Source organism: Canis aureus, chromosome 17 (assembly GCF_053574225.1).
Source record: "Canis aureus isolate CA01 chromosome 17, VMU_Caureus_v.1.0, whole genome shotgun sequence".
NCBI classification, from domain to species: Eukaryota; Metazoa; Chordata; class Mammalia; order Carnivora; family Canidae; genus Canis; species Canis aureus.
This window is the reverse complement of record NC_135627.1, coordinates 29,430,065-29,454,680: the sequence shown is the minus strand read 5'-3', so window position 1 is coordinate 29,454,680 and position 24,616 is coordinate 29,430,065. Positions and strand designations below refer to the sequence as shown.

Genomic DNA, 24,616 nt, shown 5'->3' with positions numbered 1-24,616 from the left:
GAGAGAGGCAGAGACACAGGCAGAGGGAGAAGCAGGCTCCATGCAGGGAGCCCGACATGGGACTCGATCCCAGGACCCTGGGATCAGGCCCTGAGCCAAAGGCAGACGCTCAACCACTGAGCCACCCAGGCGTCCCAAAGTACTTGGTTTAAATAAAAGTTTTTGTTTTGTTTTTAAAGTGTGCATATAATAAATATACTTAAAAGATATATGAAACCACCACATTTATCATGATAGATCAGATTATCGTAAAAGAGGTAAAGAGTACACGTGAAAATATGTGATTAAAATAAAATCCTGCAGGTTATTCCCTTCAACTGAGAAATGTCACAGGTTTGATTAATATATGAAATATTGTTTTGGGAAGAATAGAGCAATGTTTCTGAAGCAGCTGGGAAAGACTCCGGTCCAACAGAGGCACTCTAACCCTGATTAGACATTAGTAAATAAGGTTACACGTTCTGGAATGCAAGGGCACATTGTCAGTATATATTTGGATTAATGGATTAAAAACTGACACATTCATAGTAAAGATGAGTTACAGATAGAATCAGAGTGAGGCTTACCCCCAACTTGCTCTATGATTACTCAGAAAAATTGTGGATTTCTACATTTAATAGAATTTCAAATATATTACATTGTCAAAGATATCTAAACCTCTGATATCTCATAAACTATCAGTTAACTTTAACACATCAAAAAAAATACAAATACTTATTGGAAAATATTTATGATAAAACAAAAATTATGCTTTGTTAGCTTTTCTTTTTGGCCCTTATTATTTCTAAAAGTGGAGGGCATTATTCTTTAAATCATAAAAATGATCTGTTATACTTTTATGGTTCATTGAATCCTAGAGTCTATTATTAACAGGGGTCAGCGAATTTTTCTGTAAAAGGCCAAACAGTAAATATTTTAGGCTTTGTGGGCCATATGGTCTCAATGGCAACTATTCAATTCTGCCACCGCAATGTAAAAGTAGTCATAGATGATACGTAAACAAATGAGTGTAGCTGTGTTCTAATGCGACTTTATTTAGAAATACTGAAATTTGAATTTTATGTCATTTTCTTGTAATATGGAATATTTTTTGGATTCTTAAAAATCATTAAAGAATGTAAAAATCATTCAACCCTTATAAGATCAATTAGAAATGGTAAGTTTTAATGGTCTTTAAAGGCTAATTCAATATCTGAGACAACATCAAGGATTACAGTGCTTATGACATCCTTTATTCAATTCACATAGAAAAGCATGCAGTATTAATGTAAAACAGTACAGTATTAATGTAAAATGTTCAGTGCACATTAGATAAACAAGTCATTAGCATACAAACCATTTTTAAAGGCCTATATTGGCATACCAAACATGTTTAGAATATACTTTTTCAGAGCCTAAATTAAAAATTGTGCTTAGCTCACCTATTCTCAACACTCTTCATGAAAAAAAATTCTGTCCTACATAAAAGATATGCTATTAGCCAACTAAAACTTCTTTTTCTTAAGTAAGGAAAACAGTGCAAGCAAGAACACTACCATGCATACAGAGTTTCCACAAAGAACAGTAACATGCAAACAAGAACTTCACTCCAAAAAAAAACCTCCCCTGGGATGAAAGTGGATCAAGAATTTGGCAAAGAGCACTTCTGCACCTGTGTATCTGGAATAATGAAGTTCCCACGTTTAGGCTCCTCCAAACCCAACCAACCGTTCTACGCCTTCTTTCCAAAGTAAGAGTAGAAGGCTCAATTTCTGATTTTCAACACACATACAAAAAGATGAGGAAACGAAAGCTACCTGACATAAAACAAATATTTTCATATAGAAAATGTATTCTTTCATTTTAGCAAAAGGTTTTCACAAAAATTGTACAAAACACAATGTTAAAAATGCAAACATACGTACAAAAAAGTCTTTAAAAAAAAAGTAAATGAGTATTGGACTAAGGTTAGAGTGCTATTTCTCCACCATGGCCCTGCCTAAAAGTTGGGCCACCACTAAACATAAATAAAAAAGGGCAAGCAAAATTATTTTTACCCTAGGAAAGCTTTAAAGAACTCAAGTGTCTTATGAGCAGTGTGTAGACAACACAAAAAGTCTTATTTAAGAAATCCAAGTTCTGAGGACAACCAAGGCTCATTAATAGGCCACTGTATCTAACAGCTAAATTAAGATTCAAGAAAACAAAATACACCCAAACCAGATACATATAATATTCATGAAAAGAAACTATCTTTTCTAGTTAAAAAGATGCCCAAATGAAACTGAAAAAGGACAAATTCTTTAAAATGAACAGAAGTATTTGGGCTACAGGCTAAACCACCATTCTGACTTGACACTTGACTACAGATTATCAATTCAAAATCATATAGAACTTTTACGAGGGGAAAAAAGTAACTTTAAAAACTTATATTCCTCTCAGGACAAAAACATAAATGACACCTTTCTAATGAGTCAACTTTTAGTTGCTTTTGATGGGCTAGCATTGGAAAGACTGCTCTGGATTTTTCTTTTCGCTGATTGATTCATATTTTTATTCCTCTTCTCAGGCACAAAGGAGGCAGACCATGGAGACTGGAGGTGGTTATGAAGACCATGCATCTCTGAAGTCATCTTAAACAAAGATGACCCAAACCGCTGATCTTCAAATAGCCGGTGTGAACTGCTTAACAAAACACCCTGGGAAAACTCAGTCTGAAACAAACAGCTCGGGGGTTTGATTTCATTAGTTCCTGGGTTAGAACTAGTATGAAGAGAAAAATCTTCATTCATTTCTTGGTCAGATGGAGAGAGGAGAAAAAAAGAAGTGGGTTTCCATTCATTCCCATTTTCTAACTGATCAGTAGTTAGAGAACCTTTGGAAAGGTTTGGCTTAGTTCTTTCCTCCAACTTATCTGGTTCCTCAAGAAATTCACTGCCTTGAGATGACTTGGATAATCCATCCAGATCCACGGACTTAAAACCATTATTACAAGGGCTCTTGCTGTTGTCAGATTCTGACATCATTGAATCCAGTTCAGAGATTTTGTCAAGGTAAGCTGCGTCCATTGATGCCTCACTGGATGTTCTTGTCCGATTCATTTCAAAAGAGCGAATAGAATTCAACCTTTTGGATAAGCATGAGCCTGATTTTTCACTTAATTTTAAAGAAATTTCTCCAACAGAATTTGCTATCGTGTTCCCCTCCGAGCTTTCAAAATCCAAGTTTTGGGCATAGCTTGTGGAACAACAGTCCCAAAACCCTGTCTTTGAGGAAGTAAAACATTCTGATTTCTTTTCATTTTCACTTCTATCATCTTCTGATGAATCTTTATTACAAACATTCGGAGAATCACAAAAATCATCAAACACCAATTTTCTGAGATGATTTGAGTGCTTTTTGGAACCTACTGCTTTGACCACAGAGCTCTCTCTGTTTTCTGGAGTACTGAGCTGAAGGCAACTAAGGGACAAAGGAGTACAGGGAGCTGGAAGATCATAAAGTTCTTCATCTTTGTAGGGTATACAATCACTTGGTTTATTACCCCATTCTCTTTCCAAGTAAGTATCCATACTTGTATCTGTGACATCTAACATTATTTCCACCTGTTTCTGATATAGGTCTTTGTTCTTCGAACAATTTGGTTCTGTTTTGCTGGTGCATTCCTGCCTCGCAGAACTGCTAGAAGGTTTTGCCAGGTGAGAACTTGAGGTGGATGAGCCAACCTGCTTTCTGGCACCATCACCTTGACTCTTTGAGGCCATATCCTCCTCGTTACCTATGCTCCCCTTGCCATCAGTAGAAAGTGCTCTCTGGCAAATGGAATTCATAGCTTCCTTCTCTTCACTTGAATTTTTTAGCTGTGCAATTTGAGATTCTAGTTCCTCTATATACTTATCACTTCGTTCCAGGGCTTTCTTGAGGCGATTGGTTTCACGTTCATGCTGTTCTACTTTGGACTGAAGAGCAGCTACTGTAAACCTTCCAAACCTGCAAGGAATGGAAAGATAGTTAAAACTTTAGAGTTCGAGCTTTTTTCTTTACTTTTCAAAGTTTAAGAATACAAACTGTCCCAACCCATTCCAATTTCACCTACCAGTGACATCTCAGACCATTCAAAGAACAGGTCAAAGCAATGCCAGATGTATTAGTTTCACAAAAGAGTTTTTCCACTTTATGTAATAATACGCATGTGATAACAATGGCAAAGATCTAATAGGATAGATAGATCTGATTTTGTGGTCAAATCAGATTAGTAGTAGCAGAGATGCAGAAACTCATGGCTGATTTCCCTTCCAAGAGCTAGCTCTATCAATTCAGCTCATATATGCATGCAGGGTTATCCCCTAAAACAATGGCAAAGATTTATGATAACATTTGAACAGTGGTCCACATCTTGAAATATTTACATTCAATCATTTTCCTATCGTACAGCAGTGTTTTACAATACATTTCTTATACAATGTCACCTTGTCAAACATAAAATGCCAATTTGAAATTCAGAAATCTTAGCAGTCCCAGCAGGAGTGGTTTTAAATACTTATTTGGACCCTTTCAATTATAGCCACCCTTGATCTGAAGCTTTTACTTGGCCTTTTTGAACACTGGGCTTTAATTCATTCTAGCTCTACTTATTTTTGGCATTTTACAACTGTGTGGAACATTAATCTCATTTCTTCCAACTTTGAAATACAAAGTCAGTGCTTGTGGTTCCAATATATTACACATAAAAACATTTTCACATTTCCTGAAAAGGAACATTTTGGAGAGTAACTGAAAAAAGAACATATCAAAAATTCACTTCTTTTACTCAGGATTATCTTGTTTTCGTTATTCCCTTAAAATGGGTACTGGGGGTGGGATGCCCCAGGTGGCTCAATTGGTTAGGCAGCTGACTGTTGATTTCTACTTGGGTTGTGATCTCAGAGTCATAAATTGAGCCCCACGTGGTGCTCTGCCCTCAGTGTGGAGTCTGCTTGAGATACTCTCCCTCTGCCCTTCCCCTTTTGCACTCACTCTCACATGCATGCTCTCTAAAATAAATAAATAAAAATAAATCTTAAAAAAAAAAAAAAGAATTGGGTATTAGGTTCAACTCAGAAAACAGTTTTGAGCACCTAGTATGGGCTGACATTATATCTGGAGCTGGGGATACAAAGATCAATAAGACTGTCCCAGCTCCAATGGATATAAAAGGTCTACCTTTAAATTCCATCTGAACATCAAAGAAAATTCCATCTTTTAAGAAATTGCTTCTTATGAGCCAATAAACATAAGCACTGCATTCTAACCCCATGGAAAATACTTTTCTCTACAAAAATTCTTTTAAAAAGCTTCTTTCTATCATCTTGAAGAATTCACAGATTGTCTATTTGGAGGAAAGTACTTGAGAAGGTTACTTCTAAATTTTCTTTTATCTATGGGTTTATCTTTTTCTTCCTTTCCCCTTTAATTATAAGAGTAATTACAATTAAGGGACATCTGGGTGGTTTCTTAGTTTTGGCTCAGGTCCTGATCTCAGGGCTTGTGGTATCCTCAGGTCTCATTCAGCAGGGAATCTGCTTTCCCTCTCCCTCTGTTTCTCCTACCCCCAAATCACACGCTTTCTCTGAAACAAATAAATAAATCTTTAAAAAAAGTAATTACAATGAAGAGAATATACTAGGTATTTAAAAAAAACTATAAAGAAGAAACCCAACAGTAATAATCTTTTAGAGACAACCACTGTATAGTTTTATTACTCTCACTCAATGCCCAACACCTCCTCCTACACTCCAGCCCAATTCTCGCTTTAGCTCATTCCGACACAATCCCAGCTCTGGTCATTAGGGGGAAAAAAAGCAGGGCAGAGGTAAACATAGATTCTTAAAATCTCAGAGTTAGAAAGGGCCTTAAAAGACACTGTACTGAATACTGATCTACTCACTACAATTAACTGAACTCCCAGAAAGAGCACACTCCCTTCAGCCTCTAAGAAAACAAAGCAAAAACCACAGGTATAACAAAAACAAAATCAACTACAGTAACAAGCCTCCCTATATTAAAACCAAGTTTACTACTATGAGTATCAAGTTAAGTCAATGATGGTAGTTGTTCCTTCTTTGTTAAGAGAAAAATGTTTTGGTTTGTAAATGTATTTGTAGTTTCTTCAAGGGAATTTTAAAGAGCAGATAAAGATCATAAGGACATCAGCAAAGATGTTTGTGAGTTCTTGATTGTAACTACTCTATAATCAAGTAACCCACATATTTCTAAATGGAAAAAAAATGTGTAGCATGTTTATTTCATGCAAACAGCAAAAGTGACAACCTTAAATTTGCTTACCAAGATAAAACTTATTTTTTCCTTAAGTGCAATTTTTACAATAAAGGTAAACTCAGAAAAAAAAAATCAAACAATTTGGAATCAAATACTGTTACTAGATAGTAAGTCAGCTATTACCAAGGTATGTCCTTGGGAACTCAGAGACTTATATAAGAAAAGACTAATGACAAATAGTCTTTCCCAAAAGTTTCCCAAAATCTTATTATGTTTTTAAAAGAAGTTAACAAATGGTTCCGCATTGGAAGTCAAAATAACAGTCCCAATTGTGTAATTTTTCTGTTATTTCAGAGAGAAAGCTGAAGTGCTATGAGAACTAACAACAAAGGTCAGCAACGGAGCACATATGACAGGGACAGCAAGCAGAAGTCACTGATGGAGCCAGCTGTTTTCTAAAAGGTCACTGCCCTCAATTCCCCAAAGTTCCATTTCAATACTTTACAAGTCTATAATACTTTGAGTGATCAGACCTTTTTACCATGCTAATCAGAGGCCTGTGCTGGTGAGCAAACTAACAGAAATGTAGGGTGAAACCATGGAACTGATCAATTAATTAATCAATCCATGTAATTTTTTTGTCTCTCTCTCCCCCATTAGAGTATAAGCTCCAGGAAAGCAGGGAGTCTATCTTATATTTCACTGCTAGCTCCCTAGAACAATTCCTGGCATATAGGAGTCCTATTAAATACTTCTTGAATAAATGTTATTTTCTTACTTTAAGATTCATCAATGGCTTACATCAAGAGAGAACCACCACCATAGCACCAGATAAGCCAAAGGTCCTTGGGTCTCTTCTATATGTAAGTATTCTGATTTACTATGTTACTAAACTGAATGTTTCATACATTTGACTCTCTTTCTTTTTTGTCTTTATTTCTTCCTTTTTTTTTTTCATTGACACCAAAGAAAGCAACAGAGAACAACATATACAGAGTATAGTTCTGTGGCTTTTTGTTTGTTTGTTTGTTTGTTTGACTACAGGCTTGCCATCCTATACTGCTCCTTCTAAATAAAACCTTCCACTTTAACTTTAGCAAAAGAATGGAAACATATGAGACTTTTGACATAGCTATTAGGGATTTTAAGCTAACCCTCAATTACTATATTATATTTGGCAAAGGAAATTAATCAAGTCATATAGAAGTAACAATTAGGGCTGCCTATCTGATGCTATATTTCCATAAAAGAAGACAATGAAGATAAGAGCTTATTTAACTTTGGGTTTTAATACTCTTATTCACACTAATTCCAGATATTTCCAGAGTACATAACATTAAACGAATCAATGCCAAGGCAAGCCGGAGGGAATTCTAACATCATTTACCATACTTCCTTTTCCTGAGCAAATTTCAAAATGGAGTATTTTTATAAACATTCCATTAGAGACCAAAAGGCTTTGATTTTGAAAGTAGCAGTGATGGCCAAAGGCTTCATTATGTCAGAGAAAACATCGTAAAGCAGTTTGGGAGCTGCAACTGATATATCGGAAGTGTGCTAGAATCTGGGAGAAGCTTAAAGAATTTTTCAGCGTACAATGTTAACCTATATGTACACTCTGGATTAAGGCTCCCCTTGTCCAAAAAGCTACAGAGGTAGAAGACTGTTCCTGTCCCCACTAGCAGTAAGAGAAATGAAAGCCCTACTAGTTTGACCTCTGAGGTATTACCTAGAGCAGATTTTCCCTAACAATGAAAAGCTCCTCAGTCCACATTTTCTCACAGCCCATCACACAGGGGTAACAAGAAGTGCTTGGAGGTGATCAAAAGAAAGCAACTGCGGTAAAAAAAATAAATCCCAGAACCAAGTACCAGAAGACCTAACCTTCTAGTGCTATGCTGCCATTAACAAGCTGTGAGAACTTTAGCGATTAGCTTGCCTCTCTAGTTCTCAATGGATCCCCAACAAGACAGAAAAAGGCAGCCAGCCCAGGGGGTGGCTGAGACTACTAAACTTCAGAAACATCTTCAGGACATAGAGGGACATCAGGAAAGTGAACTCACCTGCCCCCCCACTTATCTTTGATTTCATATCTTTTCCTTACTTACTAGGTAAGGAAGTAATTATGAAACAAAATGAAAGTAATCTTTGGATCTGGACCAGCTTTTCTGATCTGGTCTATGTGACAGTTTTCTAGCGTTGATATCCTTGCTGTACATGCTTCTAATATGCATAAATTTCAGTTGCTACAGTTTAGTTAAATAATACCAATTACTTAACAATGTGGCTCAAATTTACCACATTATATTAACTATTATTATATTAACATAACTATTTTATGCATGAAACTGCATAAAATAAAAACTTCAACACTCGCTTTTCAGTTCACAGAACACTACATAAATAACAGATGTACATCAGTGACCAATCAGGTCACTTCTTTCAAAGTCTGAAAGTGACTGGTCACTCTGCATCAGTCATTCAGTTCACACACAGACAGTAAAACATGTAGTCCCATCACATACATTTTACAAGAATGGATAATCAAAAGACAGAACTGGCCAACAAAAATGAAGGTGCAGCAAATAATTGAATAGTGATCAATGCTACAAGTAAAACTGGAACCAAGTGTAAATGTAATTATTGAAGAACTGACCATGGAAATTTTGAAACTGTCACTATTCCAGAGACTCTAGCAACACCTGAGAACTTGGAAGCAGTAAACTTACTGATAAAGAAAAGTAGTTGTGATAAAAAGAATAAAGTTGTCTAGAAATGACAGGCTAGCAAAAACCTTCACATTTGAGCAATATGGAGATGTTTCACAACATAGTAAGCATTAAGGATAAAATGTTGGAAGCTGATGCAAACTTAGAAGTATGACAATTCGTCAAGGCATTATAGGACAGGAAGACAGGCACTATTCAGATTATTTTCCACAAGGTTTTTACAAAGAAATTAAATACTTCTCAATGTTTCTAATGTTTTAAATTATACTACATAAACATTAATGTACTAAATATTAGTTTTACTCTTTTTTCATTTCCATATACATTTATAACTGATAGTAAAAGACTTAATGTTTTGACAAAAATTATTAAAGTTTATAAAGCAACTTGATTTTTCCTATTGATTATTAAGACTACTTTTCATGGTTTTTACTTGAATGGCCTTTTTTATGGTCCTATACAACTCTGCAAAGTGAAAATTACCTCACTAAACGAATAGCTGATATGTAAGAAAAACAAGTAAACCTAAGTGAGTCTTGAAATTTTTTTAAAGAGCTGTCACTTTACCTACCCTAAGAAAGAATAACCTATTCACAGAGGGAATTTTATTGTATGGTTTACACAACTGCAGTTGCATATCTTCTCATTCCCAGACTTTCAGAGATAACAGAAAAGTATCTTATTTTAAACATAGAGGAGAGGTAAGGTTTCACAAAGGAAGAACATTCCATTATTCCTTTCTCTTTCCTAAATACATTCTCCTAAAGCAAAATTCACCAGTTGGAGATTCCTTAAATTTGCAAACTCCTCTTTTTAATTACATATAACTGAAGTGAGTAGCTTATAATATCAACTCTTCAGAAACATGAATTTTGATAAGAGTAGGAAGAAAAGGGAGAGGCCCAAGTGCTATGTCCTGCCTCATGCTTATGTGTGCAGGGTGCGTAGAGGGGCATATTTCAGGGAAAGGCAGAGAGGATCAGGACTGTAGGAAGCTGTACTTGGTGATGGGGGCCTTTCTCTTTCCCTGCTTCCAAGAAGTTGTCTGTGTATTTACCCTTATCTATCTCATCCTTGTGTATGTGTCAGGAGGATAGTGGGGGGCATTCTGTCTTTAAACGTCTAGAGAAGCTTTGGAAGTGGCCTACATATTTTTATCTCCTGCAGAACTGTATGACTTGTCAGTGTTTCTTCAAGAGTTTTCTCTTTTTAAAATTAAACTCAGTTATGAAAATGCTACATTCTTAATTAATTAATTCTTAATTTATTAATCATAAGAGTACTGTCTATGACCGATCCTAGCCATACAAGTCGGTTCCACAAAAATATGTGAAGTAATCTGAGCCATACTAAGAGAACAGGAAGAAATTCTTCCCCCCTGACGATTCAAGACACTTCTTTTTCTGGACCATCATCAAATAAACAAAAGAAAGAAACAGCCCCTCAATAAATGAATGAATGAATGAATGAATGAATGAATGAATGAAGTGAACTTTTGTGTTGGAATTTACCAAGAGTAAATGTAACAAGTAAGTCTTTAACAGTAGCCTGATGACTACTGATAATGATCCTGACAAAAATAATAGCAGCAACCACAATTTATTCAATGCTTACTTGCATCAAGCACATTGCTATATATGTGTATTACATATTATCTTTTTAATTTAATTGTCGTGTCAACCCAATGACGGAAAATCTGTTGTTTTTATTTTAAAGATGATAAATGAAAAAGACTGTCTCTTGCTTAAGGATTTGCAGAAAGTGGCAGGAATGGGATTTGAATTCAAGCATGTCTGAGTCCAAACACCATGTCTGACATTATATGAAGTGCCTGAATGTAAGATCCCTTCTTCAATAAACATAAGCACCTTTTTATACTATAAAGTAATGTAAAATGCAAGCTAGGTTTGCTGGGTATACAGTCTGTACACATTGTTAAGTAACTAGGACTGTTGCAATATTTATTAATACCTACATTTGCTAATAAAACATGGAGAGGAAACAAGGAAACAAGATGTATGTATGTATGTACACATATGTATTCACAAAATTGATATTTATCAAACACCTACTATGGTTTTAGACACAGTTTCTATTAAAGTGGCCTTGCAGGAAATTATAGCATAGACACATCACCCTGACAAATGCCAACCCAAAGAGGTTAGCTCTGGGTTGAGATATGAAGACTAAATCTGAACCTGAACCATAAATTTGAAAGCTCCATCTTTAATTGTGCTCACAACAGAAAGTATACATGATCAACTTGTCTACCTTATGCATAATCAGCAGGCATCTTCAACTTTAAGGAAACAATATTTACTTGAAATGAGCAAAATGTTAAATGCAATATTTAAGGGCCTAAGCATTACATATGTATTTGTCCCTGGGTCTAATACTGAGGAATTAAAAAAAAAATACAAGCTATATTATGCTGCATCTTAGTTTTAGCATAAAATAGAAAGTGCTTCAACCTTTGTAAGAATAAATAAAACTCACAATTTCCTCCTTAAAGACAAAGGTCTCACATAGACAGTGGAACTAGGTAAAGAATTAAGGCCCAGGCAGCAATTCTTCCTCCCTCTACCTCCCAAAGGTACTGTTTAAAGATTAAGGTATAGTCTGTTTTGCAAGCTTTTGAATGCAGAGCAGAGTTTTAAAATAACAGCTCACATTAATACAATTTTGTTTTATTATTATTTTAAAGATTTTACTTATTTATTCATGAAAGACACAGAGAGGGAGAAGACAGAGACATAGGCAGAGAGAGAAGCAGGCTTCTCGCAGGGAGCTCAACATGGGACTCGATCCCAGATTCTGGGATCATGCCCTAAGCTGAAGGCAGATGCTCAACCCCTGAGCCACCCAGGTGTCCCTTATTAATATTTTTTAAAGGTTTTATTTATTTATTCATGAGAGACACAGAGAGAGAGAGAGAGAGAGAGAGAGAGAAAGAGAGAGGCACAGACATAGGCAAAGGGAGAAGGCGGCTTCCCTGTGGGGAGCCTGCTGTGGGACTTGATCCCGGGATCCCGACCTGACCCAAAGGCTCAATCAATCATTGAGCCACCCAGGCATCAATACAATTTTAAAGAAAGTTTTGTGCATGTGTTTATTTCATTAAACTAACCATGTATTTGTAGTTAAAAACTGTGATGTTGAAAATTGTTGCTGAGATACCTAGAAACTCCTAACACAAACGACCTTAGTGTTGGGCTGCATATGGAAATTGAACATGAACAGATTCCCTTTCGTGGTCTCTAAAAAGGGCTGACATATGTATATATTAACTGCCTGTGAAGGTGGACTACTCTTTTTACTGTGGAATAAATTCCATTTTATTTGATAAATATATTTCAATTCCACATAGAAATGCCCTATTTTTCTGCCCCAATAGAAAAGATCAGCCTTGAAATTTACAGGACATCAGTGGGGATTCTAATCTTTTGTAGAAAGATAGAACATATGACATGCTATTTCATATCTTTTTACAGTTCTAAAAGGAATAAAGGATTTAGATCTTTCTCCAAAATATAATAATCTTAACAACAACAAAAATCTCAATAGTGTAAGAAGACAACTATTGTTATATGAAAAAAGCATACTTAAAAATCTCTGGACTACTATCTACACATTTTTCACTATAGTTAAATCAACCCTCTCTCTCACCATGAGGAATAATCTATTTTCTTATTCTTCCAACTCCAAAGGGAATGTTTATTAACATGAGAAACAACCTAAAACAAAACAAAATAAAACAAAAAAACTGTGATCCAGCCACCCTGTAATTATTACTCTGATGACAGTTACTGAGGACTTAAAGTATGCGGAGGAAATATGAGAAAAGAAAACAAAAGGAGGAGAAGACGTCTTTGTTCTCAAGCAGTTCCTAATCTTTCTGACAACCTTGTTGCTTAGTCATTAGCATGCATTGCAGGCTCCTAAAATCTCTTATCAATACAATAAAGACAACTTGACAGAAACTGCAGTAACTGTCCATCCCCAATTAGCTGAATGCCCAGAGAAGGGCCCCTCAGGCAGCTGAGGGGCCTGAGCACACCTGGCTGTCACAGTCTGGCCCCAGGGTATCATCAGGCTCCCCTGACAGTCTACAAGTTCCCCTTCCGGGAAAACCAAAGGGCATAGCAGAATCAGTCATCAGATCAGGCTGGGGTCAAATACCAGGAATCATGGCATTTGTCAGAGAAGAATCATGAGAAGCAAAAAAAGGCCAGAATAGGTCAAGAAGGGACAATAGCCAAGGCCAGCAGACCAGAGGTGTTGCTGAAGAAGCCAAAAGACAGCAGTAATCTGAGTGGTACTGGCATGTTTTAAGATACGGGTTAGGAAGAGCGTGAGCCACGAAGGAGCCACAGCATGGAGGTAGATAAAGGCAGGAAAAACCCAGTTCAAATAAGGAGATTCAGATAAGAAATCCTGTCCAGTAGCCCAGCAACATCACCTCCTCCTCTCCCCTTTCTAACTCGCAATCTCTAAGACGACTCAGGAAAACTTCAGGAAATCCCTCTGCTCTCCTCATATGGAGAAAATGCCAAGAATTTTGGGATTTCCTGTCCTTGTAAACTCTTTGTACTTTAAGCTTCAAGGAAGCTCAAAATCTTAATTCCCTGGTTAGTTCCTTCCATATTGTGGCATGAATATAAGGACTCCTTGCTTCTGCCAGACTCTAGAGAAGGAACTCCCTCTCTCACACACATGTATTTTATACAGATACCCATATGGCATGCATTTTTAAAAATATGTCTTAGCTCCAAGAAGCTAGTTGGTAGATTAACTGGGCATGACAGTCATGGAACTTGAGAGTATAACACGTGATTCTTAATAACATAAAAACAATGGGAATAACAAGAGAAGTGTTTCCTCTGTCTTAGGAAATCATGGAATGCTTCACAGATAGAGTGACAACTGCAGGTAATTTACAAAGCAGAATAAAAACGAAGAGGCTAATGGTGAGGACCAGGGAAAGCAAAGGAAAAGGCATGAGTAAAGGTGCAAAGGCATGTCATAATATGCTAAATCTGGGTTCAGTGAGAAATTCAGCATGGCCAAAGCAGGGTGTAAGAAAGGGAAGATTGGAGAGGACACAAAAAGGCCAAAGCTTGTCATATGGTAAAGAGCTTCACATACTTACAAAGAAATTTGGGCTTTGAGGACAACAGGGAAGCATCAAAGGTTATTAAGCAAGGGAGTGAGATGATTAAATTTATATTCTACAATCCTGGCAACAATAAGGCAGATGCTTTAGGGCTGAGAGTGGAAAAGAAGAGCAAGCAGTCAGAAGGTTGTTTAAAATAGGCTAAGCAAGAAATCATGTGGATCTAAACTAGTGGGAATGAGAAGATGGATTACAGAGACATTTAAGAGGTAGGATAGATAGAATATACTAAACAATTAGGTGTGGGATGAGGAGAAGACGTGGAGAAACAGAAGACTGAGGTTTTTATCTGAAGCAACCAGATGAGTAGTAAAGCCATTAAGGAGGATAGGAACAAAGCAAGAGGATAAACAATCTTTTGAGTAGAATGGATAATGGATACAATTATTTAGACACACAACTCTATCAGTTCTTTGTGCTACATACTGTTCCAAGGACATAAAATTATTTCCGTTAATCCTCGCAATACCACATCATCCACATTTTATATAAAGAAAATGATGGCTCCAAGGGATTAAGTAATTTATGGAGTGTTATTTATCTATTCATTTAATTATTCAACAAATATTTATCAGATGCCTTTAAGGTGCTGGGGTTTTGCAAGTGAAGGGAATAGGCAGTAAGATCCTTACTCTTGTGGAGCTTAGAGTTTAGAATGGAAAAGACGGACAACAAACAAGCAATTAAACAGATAATTCCTGATTAGGGGTAGGAATACAATAATACTATAACCTCAGTTCAGCACTAGCTGTGGGCTCTGTTATAAGCACATTTCAAGTTTTAATTCACTTAACCCTTACTACAACCTATAAGATTGGTACTACTGTTGGTCTCATTTCACAGAAGACAAGTACAAGACATATAAAAAGGTTATCTTCCCCCAAATCACAGAGCTAGTAAGTAGACAAAACCAGAGTTCAGTCCTAGGGAGTCTGGCTCTGGAGTCTGTGCTCATAATCACACACTATACTGCTTTGTCATACTATGATTTTATTACTACGGTATTACAATAAGACAGAGTAAGGACTTAGAAGGTACTGGAGCAGAGGGCTGCTTTAGAATGAATGATCAGGGAAGGCCTCTCTGAATCTGATGACAAACAGAAGGAAGCAACCACATAAAGATCTGCAAGCAGAATATTCCTTTTTTTATTTTTTTTTTAAGATTTTATTTATTCATGAGAGACAGACAGAGACGGTCAGAGACATGGGCAGAGGGAGGAGCAGGATCCGTGGGGAGCCCAATGTGGGACTTGATCCCAGGACCTGAGGATCATAACCTGAGTTAAAGGCAGACGCTCAACCACTAAGCAACCCAGGTGCCCCTGGAAACAGAACATTCTAAGCAGACAGAAAAAGTCCAGCATATTTTAGAAACAGAAGGCCAGTATGGCTGGAGCAGGATGAGCTGGGGGAATGAGATGAAGTGGAACAGGCAAACATAGACTAGTCTGTAAAGAATCTAGATTTTATTTTAGGAAAAAACAGGACACTTTTAGGTAGAAGACTTATATAACTTGATTTATATTTTATGAAAAAGGTAATTTCAAGTATGGTGAAAATGAATTGGGTAGAAGAAGAAGGGACAGAGTGGAAGCAGGGAAATTTGAGTCCAGGTAGCCTGTCTCCAGAGTTAAGCATTTATTTAAGCACTATGCTTTATGGTGAATTTAAGGTATAGGATCTTGGGTGAAGGTATAAAACAGACGGAAATATGAATCTACAGCTGAGGAAAAAAGGGGAGGCCAAAAATTTATTAGATTGTATTTTTATCTCTGACATATATGTAGATGATTACTAAAGCCATAGGAGTAAATGAAATGGTTCATCAAGGAACACGAATATAGCCCAGGTCATAATTTATGAAATCTATTCTTTCCTCTTCAGAATACTTTTTTTCTTATACTAATAATAGGAAATACTGTTCACTATCCAGAGAGAATCTGGAACCTTTATCTTCCCCTAGAAGGAGCAGGGGCATGGGGGAAGATTGGTCCATAATGACAAGCCTTGGGGTTGCTGTGCAGTAAAAGAGCTGCATGCAGGGAGACATTATCAAATCCATAGATCTCACTAAAGACACAATGACAAGAACACATAACATTCCTGAATACATATTTATAGAAAGGAAAGCCATTAATCCAACTATAACCAAGTTTGATATTAATGACCTACAGAGTTTTGTACATGGAGTTTAACACCCTCTGCTGTTAAGGTAAGTTAGTAGCCAAAGGCAAGAACTGTTGCTCCACTAAAGGCTCATAATAGCTGGCACAATCCCTGCCCACAGGGGGGAAAAAAGGGCACAACTGAATAGAAAGATCTCAGACAGAGGACATGAAACTTTCAAATGCTTTATTTACAAGTCAATTCTTCATATCTCTTCAAGCTAAAAATAAAAAAAAAAAAAATGACCAAAGAACTCCTAATTCTATCAAGGACAAGTTTATCTACATTCCTGGGCACAGTTTAGGAACAGTAATTGAAGCCAAGGGAATTCAGCAAAATGAGAAATGTTAACACTAAAGTCTTCCCTCAGCTTCTTCTCATTCTTGTTTTTCTACCATGTGGAGGTGTGACTCTTAGCATTGCTCACTAAACAGGAGACTAAGAATAGGACTTTCTGTTTAAAGCACAGAGTAATGGAGGTAGTAGTCATGCTAACCAGCTATTTAAGTGGGGATAATGATGGCCACAATGGAGAGATGTGCAAATTACATAGAGGACTTCTGATGAGTTTGAGAAGGAAGTCACCATGTTTCCTGAGCATAACTGGAGCTAAAGGGACTACTTAGTATCTCTAACAGCTCAAGCTGTTTCCCTGCAGCTCAGAATGCTTTCCTCCTAATAGAAACCTCTATCCTTCAAAGCCAGGCTCCAGTCCTGCCTCTTGATGAAGACTCTTTCCACTGAAGCACACTAGTCATTCTCAACTCCTATGGCTGTCTCTGCTATTTTACTTAGTATCTGTTTAGTGTCTGTTTTATGTCTTTTTGTCTCTTGCCTTCGGTAGATTATGAGTTTCCTAGAGGCAGAGACCATGTTTTATGGATTTTATTTTTTTATTACAAAAATGTTCAAGCATTCACAGAAGTAGAATAGTGTAGGTGATATATATGTGTAGTGTAGGTGAATATATTCATATTCATCACCCCCATATATTCATCACCTACATTCAATAATTATCAAGATTTTGTCTCATTTTCCTTATATATACATCCCTTTTCTTCTATTAAAATATTCTGTAGTCTATATTTAAGTATTCATTTCTAAAAGAAAATACGGACATTTTCTTAGGCAACCACAATACCTAAACAAAATTAACAGTAATCCCTTGGTATTACCTAATATCTAGTTTATAATCAAATTTATGCAATTGCCTCAAAAATGTCTTGACATGTTTTGTTATGAATCAATTTTCAAAGACGATCCATATACTGCATCTGATTATTATATCTCTTAATTCTTTTATTGTAAAGCATACCTCCCCTTCCCATTTTGCCAATGATTTTTTATTCATTTTTTAAGTTTAAAATCAATTAATTAACATATAATGTATTACTGTTTCATCAGAGGTAGGGTTTAGTGACTTATCAGTTGCATATAATAACCATCTACCGATTTTTCCTATTAAGTGTACCACATTCTGGATTTGTCTGTTTCCTCCTAGTCTTAAAAGCTATGTTTATCATGCATTTACTCAACAAGTATATATTAGGAGCAGAATATGAGCCAGAACTCTATAAAATGCAGTGCTACAACAGTGAATACAACTATAGTCCTGGCTCAGACAGAAGAAAGCCATACAAAATATTAAGTATTAGCAATTATAATATGTGCTATGAAGGGAAAGCACAAAGTAGTAAGAGAAATTATAGCAAGGGAACCTAACCTACTTTAGGGGTCAGCAGGAGTATTTATTTTATATAGTTCAATGCATCTTGTACAATATTATGTAAATAAACATTCAGTACTCCCAGGCTGGCTGGGAGAGTAAATTTTCTTCAAATTATCAGCCTTGTAAGTTAAAGGACACATCACCATCTCTGAAGTTATGAACATCAAAACTGATTCTCTTAGGAGTCCATGTTAAAGAAAGCTGAAAGGGCAAACAAATTGTTTTCCCTAGGTGAAATAAACTATTTTAGAAGAGAAGAAAAATTCAAGAAATGCATATCAAGTCAAAGAAAAAGACCACATTTTCTGGACCACTAGTTTAAATATTAGGACATTTTTGACAAGGAACAGAATGGATATTATTGAAACCTAGAAGAACAAGCTTAGTAGAACTCCTGCCATATTGCTCAAAAGGGCTTTCAGGTTAAAGTTGAGGGAGGAAAACTATCCAGGCACACTTTAAGACTGGCTAGAATGGATGGAAACCAACAGAACAGAAAAACAGTAACAGAGGAGATTAATGATAATCCAGATTTTCATTTTAAAAGGTTACAGCACTATTTTTAAAGTATTACAAAATATATAACTTTCATACAGCACTATCTGCTTGAGACCAGTGTAAATGCTTAAGTCACCCTTGTCCACACCATATGTTAGTCTCGTTGGGAGCAAATACCTTCTGCTATGGCTTATACTGTATTCTCCACCCACTGCCAAATTCACATGTTGAAGCCCTAACCCTGAGTGTGACTATATATATTGATAGAGTCTTTAGGAGATAATTAAGGTTAAATGTGATCATATGGATGAGGCCTTAGTCTGACAGAACTGGTGCCTTATAAGAAGAGGAAAAAAAAAGGAGTGCCTGGGTGACTCAATTGGCTAAGCATATGACTTGATTTCGGCTCAGGTTATGATCTCAGGATCATGAGATCAAGCCTTGTGCTGGGTGTGGCATGTAGCCTTGCTTAAGATTTTCTCTCCCCCTCTGCCCTCCCTCAACCTCCCACCAATCCCACCAAAAAAAAAAAAAAAGAAAGAAAATCAAAAATTTTCAAAAAAAAATAAGAGGAAGAGACACCAAAACTCTCTTGCCGACATGTGAAGAAACAGTGTGAATGTGGCTGTCTGCAAGTCAAGAAGAGAGTGCGTGCCAAAAACTAAAACTGCTAAACCTTGATCTGGGACTTCTAGCCTCTAGATTGTTGAGCAAATAAATATTCCATGTTTAAGCCACTTTATCTTTAGTATTTTGCTATGACATCCTAAGCTGACAATTACACTTTCTTAATTCTTTTCTAGTATCAGAGATTTAAAGCTCTCTATTCTGCATGACTTGTAGAATATGCGCAATTTGAAGGATACATCAGAAACTAAAGCTATGTGTATAAAAAACATACCTTGATACCTAATCAAGAAGACAGAATAAAAATAATCAGTTAAGGCTCTTCCCAATGAAGGGAACAAAATGGAACAGATGGTTTTATTTGCTTGCATTTTTTAAATTCTTGAAATTTCATATTTTTTCAACACAAATAGGAGTTCTTCTCAGGTGAACCAGATCTGGGTATTTTCAGCTGTGGTCAGCTTCTCTCTGAATCCCACTAGAGTTTGGTGATGCAGAGTAAACAAGGCTATAAATCAAATGCAATGCATTTAATACCTCAATGCATTGCAAATTGATCTGGAATAGGGGTCAGTTCAAATCGTTTTTTAAGTGAAACTATTCCCCTCCCCTGAAGGAAAGAAATGGAAGTTAAAGATAGCAAGTCCTAAAGTTATAAGAGATTCAGAAGCATGGCTGCTTATTAGAAAAGACAGAGGCCAAGTTTGTTTAGGTAAGATTCTTCCTGTTATTTATCAGGTTGGAGCCATGGATATTTAAAAACACATCCTAGTGGCTGGCATTAAATCTGAAATCTGGTGGGCAACTTTTCAAGAAATAAAAGCTACAAACAAAATAGCTTTAGTTCCATTGAGCATACTGTGGGAAATGCAGCTAATGGACAAGCATTACTGTGACTGGCAAGGCGAGGTGCCAATAAATGAGAAGAGCAGAAATTCAAACCACCACATAACAGCAACATTTCCTAAGCTTATTTCACTAATTTGTCAAAGTAGAACATTATCTGAAGTGAAAGAAAAATGAGGTTGGAAAGCACAGGGGAAGGAACTATTTAAAAGTAAAAGCTATGCTTCTTTCTCTATTGGTTAGTTATCTCTGCTTTGAGTAATTATGGTATACTTCTACCATTTCCTGATACCACACTTGGTTTTACTAAAGGCAATGTTTTCTCTTTTTCACATGATAAGCAGAGAGCTACTTCTGGTAGGATAAATTTCCACTGGTTGCTTTTTCCATTGCCTTGCCTTTTCCAGTAGGAAGAAATGAAGTCTAGTGGTTACAGAAGGAAAATGTGGAGTTCTGATATGCCACTCCTCAGAGAGGGAGTGAAGGGCCATACTCTGCTTACTGGTCTTTTTCTCCCCTAAAGAAGAAAAATTTCAAGTGCTATCTCCCATCTTTTCTCCATCTTTAACTCTCAACTTCCAACTGTTTCTTATAATTTTAAACAAACTCTTACAGGTCAACACTTGTACTCTCTTATTTGGAATGGAATGAAAAATATTCCATCATAAAGGAAGAATAGATTTCCCTAATTGTATAATTAAAACCAGTCTAAAATTCAACAAATAATGCCTTAAATTCTATTTCAGATAGGTGTTTTAGTATAATGGTTAATGTAATAGTGTAATGATTCTCAGTGAAGCAATACAGCATGACTCTGGGCCTGGACTTCTTGGGTTCAAATCCTATTTCCACCACTTACTAGCTGTGCAGATTACATAAATTAACTTAATCTCTCTATGCCTCTTTCTCCTCCTCTATAAATGGAGAACACTAATAGTACATAACAGGTTGTTGTACCTAGCAAAGAGAAAGCACTATACACATGTTAGCTACTATTAAGGTTATTTCAGAGACTATCTAAAGGGCATTATGTTAATTGCCCTCTTTGTTAGTACTATTAAACAGTTTTTAAATTAATTATTTATTTATTTTTAAAGATTTTATTTACTTATTCATGAGAGACACAGAGAGAGGCAGAGACAGGAGAAGCAGGCTCCATGCAAGGAGCCTGATGTAGAACTGGATCCCAGAACTCCAGGATCATGCCCTAGGCTGAAGGCAGGACACTCAACCACTGAGCCACCCAGGCATTCCCTATTAAACAGTTCTATGTAAAATCAAGTGAAAGTTCTGTCTTAGGTCACATAAAGCAATCCTCTTGCTAATCGGATAAGGAAAAAGGATAAGAATGAAATCCTTTCCTGAAAAATCAGTCTTAACTGACACAAAGATTTCACCCAATAACATAAGTATATACTTGACTTTTAGAGCCAAGACACTCTATTTAAATCTACGTTTCAATGAAAAGAGTCAAATGAAAAACACAATGATAGCAGCTTTTTCTAAAACACTGACATAATCTGAAACATTGCTTTGTGAGCAAAATACATACTTCTGGGGTGATCTGTTATCAACTTCAGCCTTCAGTCGTAAATTCTCTCTCACCAGGCCACCATTTTCCAATTTCAATTTTTTATTTGCCTTTAAAAAAGAGTTGAAAATAATTAAGCATTAGCTAAAACAAGTACTTTGTAAAAACTATGTCATGAGCCATCTGTATTTTTGAGAGTGCTACCAGAAAATAGAATACTAGAACATGGCCTTCAGAAACTTAAAATCACCACTGGAAATGACTTGTGAAACTGTGAACACAACCAAGCATTTTTAATCCATATTGCCCAAGCACTTTGCAATTCTCCTATCCAGGGAAATAAACAGAGCTATGTTAGTTAGCTTAGTGTCATTAAGGGACTATAGTAATGGCAAATAAGTTTTTTCCTTTTTTCACAAATGAATATTCTAAGTATAGTAACATTATACTATACGCAGTTATTTGCAAAACTAATGCTAAGAGTTAATTCTTATGAATTATGAGCTATGAGATTGATTTCTGGTTGCTACTTATTTTTTTTTTTTTTAAAGATTTTATTTATTTATTTATTTATGAGAGACACAGAAAGAGGCAGGCAGAGAAATAGGCAGAGGGAGAAGCAGGCTCCATGCAGGGAGCCTGATGTGGGATTCGATCCTGGGTCTCCAGGATCACGCCCTGGGCTGAAGGCAGATGCTCAACCGCTGAGCCACCCAGGCATCCCTCTGGTTGCTACTTAAAAATAGCTTTTTAGTGATAACAAATCTAATATAATTAAACTACTTGTTTTCTTTCTTCAAAAGGCTTTCCCAAATGCCTTGGCTCACAACTTCTGGGACTCTCAAAATTAGGTCAATATTTTCTAATAAATTCTAAGGATTCTCTTTTGATAAAAAAAAAAAATCCAACTATGACTTTCTTTTTGAATTGTCCGATACCCACACATTGTCTAACAGAATATTAATTGCTAGAAAATTTAGAAGTTGAATATTGATTCTGGACAAAAAGTAGTGTACCTCAATTTTAGAGTCTTCTTAAAAGCTATTTAAATTCCTCAGTCATTGCATTTTTTAATTCCAATGACTAACACTCCCTAGCCTACAAACCAATCTCACTAACTTGATCAGAGAAACATATTTGACTAGAACACTGACATTTAAAACATTTTAAAGTGAATGGGTCACAAAAACTACTGTCAACAAAAAAGCTTAAACCAAAAGACTTAAAGATTTCAAAAACCTCGGGATCCCTGGGTGGCGCAGTGGTTTGGCGCCTGCCTTTGGCCCAGGGCGCGATCCTGGAGACCCGGGATCGAATCCCACATCGGGCTCCTGGTGCATGGAGCCTGCTTCTCCCTCTGCCTGTGTCTCTGCCTCTCTCTCTCTCTGTGACTATCATAAATAAATACAAATTAAAAAAAAAAAAAAGATTTCAAAAACCTGACCAATGTTTTTGACTAATTCCCAGAACTTCTGACTATATTACTTGTCCACCCACACATAAATACCCCAAGAGGATGACAAGAGAGGAAGGACAAAAAGCATTCTTCTGGGTACAACTAGCTCTTGTACTCAGACTCATCAGGGTTCTTTATTGGGCTCCTGAGTAGGTGCTCACCCTCATGGTTGCAAACAAACCAGTACTGTAGAGGGTTAATTCTTTAAGTGACTGATAAACACTATTACTGCCCCTCTGCAGATATAAAGAAAGTCATTTACTTCCTCATACACATAGACAATGAATAAAGCTCTCAAGCATAGCACCATAAGAGGAAGCACTTAGTGTATGCTTTTTGATGATGATGACAAGCTTAAATTAGAAACTCATTTGATTTCTTTTCCTCATCCCTTCCATACTGTATCGCTACATTTCAAGGTCTTTCACCAGTCCTGTGGCTCTCTAATATCCTCTTTATTGACTGGCTGGTTCCTCAACTATCAAAGGTCTTTTCTTTTTTCTTTTTTTCAACAATCAGAGGTATTTTTAGTTTAGGTGGGTAAAGATTACAAAGAGCAAAGTTCTGCCCATTTATTGCACCTAAGAGTAATGAAGACTTGAGCTAACTATTTTGCATTTGCAACACTGATTAGGTATTGATACAGGCCTCATGATGGTTTCAAAACTCACCTAGTCCTGGAAACATCAGAAAACAAGTCTATTTCACTCATTCTATGTAGTCTGAATGTTTTGTGCTCCTGTATTTGATTTATTGTATGTTATTTTGTACTTCACATTCAAATTTTGCTTCTACATTTTTAATTCATTTGTGCCCCAGTATATTGCCTAGTACTACCTAATACCACCACTAGACATCCAAAATGGGCTTATCTAATATCCCAAATAATTCTGAGGTCTCAGTGTAGCTTTGGGTATTGAATTTACCACCTGATCTTTAAAAGAGCAAAGAAAAACTTTTTTATGTATTTTTCTTTCACATATACCCCTTATACCACTTTTATAAGCTCTAGAGTAATGTTTTGATACAGATCCTGGTCTTCAAAGTAACATTTATTGCCAAAAATTTAAATCAAGTTTAATAACTATAAAAAGGAAACCACATAGAACTTAATGATGGGTCAAGAAGTTAAAGGGGACATTACTGTAACTTTCCAGCTTTCTTTCCTTTTCATATCCTCTTTTCGGACAAATCAACAGGCTAATGTTGGCCTTCAATACCCAAAGAAAGTACATTCCTCTAAACTTGGAACAAACTCAGTGCAATTATATCTGTTTTTTTTTTTTTTTCTCTCTGAAAGCACTATGTTCCCTTCTTTCTCTCATTTTGGCCTTTCCTGAGCTTAAACAACATTTATTTTATAGGTGGGTATACAAAGATGGCTTAGTATTTACACTAAAGTTTCAGACTTCTATGCTACTTAGCTTTACTGAGGATCTGAGGGTCAGTGGTGGTACTTCTTTAAGGAGCTCATTAATGATTCCAAGGAGGCAGGATTCAATAATTCAGCACACTAACAATATCTGAAGGGAATGCAGACAGGTTAATGGGTGGTTGTGGACATGGATACCACAAAACCATCTCCATTCAGCACAGCAGGACTCCACTGCAGATAAACCTGA

At 36.3% G+C, this 24,616-nt stretch overlaps 1 protein-coding gene and 1 long non-coding RNA gene across 3 annotated transcripts in view; one reads left to right on the top strand and one right to left on the bottom strand.

Moving 5' to 3' along the window:
- Window positions 1-1,210: 1,210 nt before the first annotated feature.
- Window positions 1,211-24,616, bottom strand: part of OBI1 (ORC ubiquitin ligase 1) — a 40,869-nt gene continuing 17,463 nt past the window's right edge. For both annotated transcript variants that reach the window (XM_077855274.1, XM_077855275.1), the window contains 2 exons: window positions 21,560-21,648; window positions 1,211-3,969 (listed from right to left, as the gene is read on the bottom strand). In XM_077855274.1, coding sequence (XP_077711400.1) covers window positions 2,454-3,969; window positions 21,560-21,648 — 1,605 coding nt within the window. In that variant the 3' untranslated portion in view covers window positions 1,211-2,453. The remainder of the gene's footprint in view (window positions 3,970-21,559; window positions 21,649-24,616) is intronic.
- LOC144287500 (uncharacterized) lies at window positions 6,590-10,958 on the top strand. The gene is made up of 3 exons (XR_013355288.1): window positions 6,590-6,699; window positions 7,022-7,100; window positions 10,683-10,958. It is a non-coding gene; the product is annotated as an uncharacterized LOC144287500 (long non-coding RNA).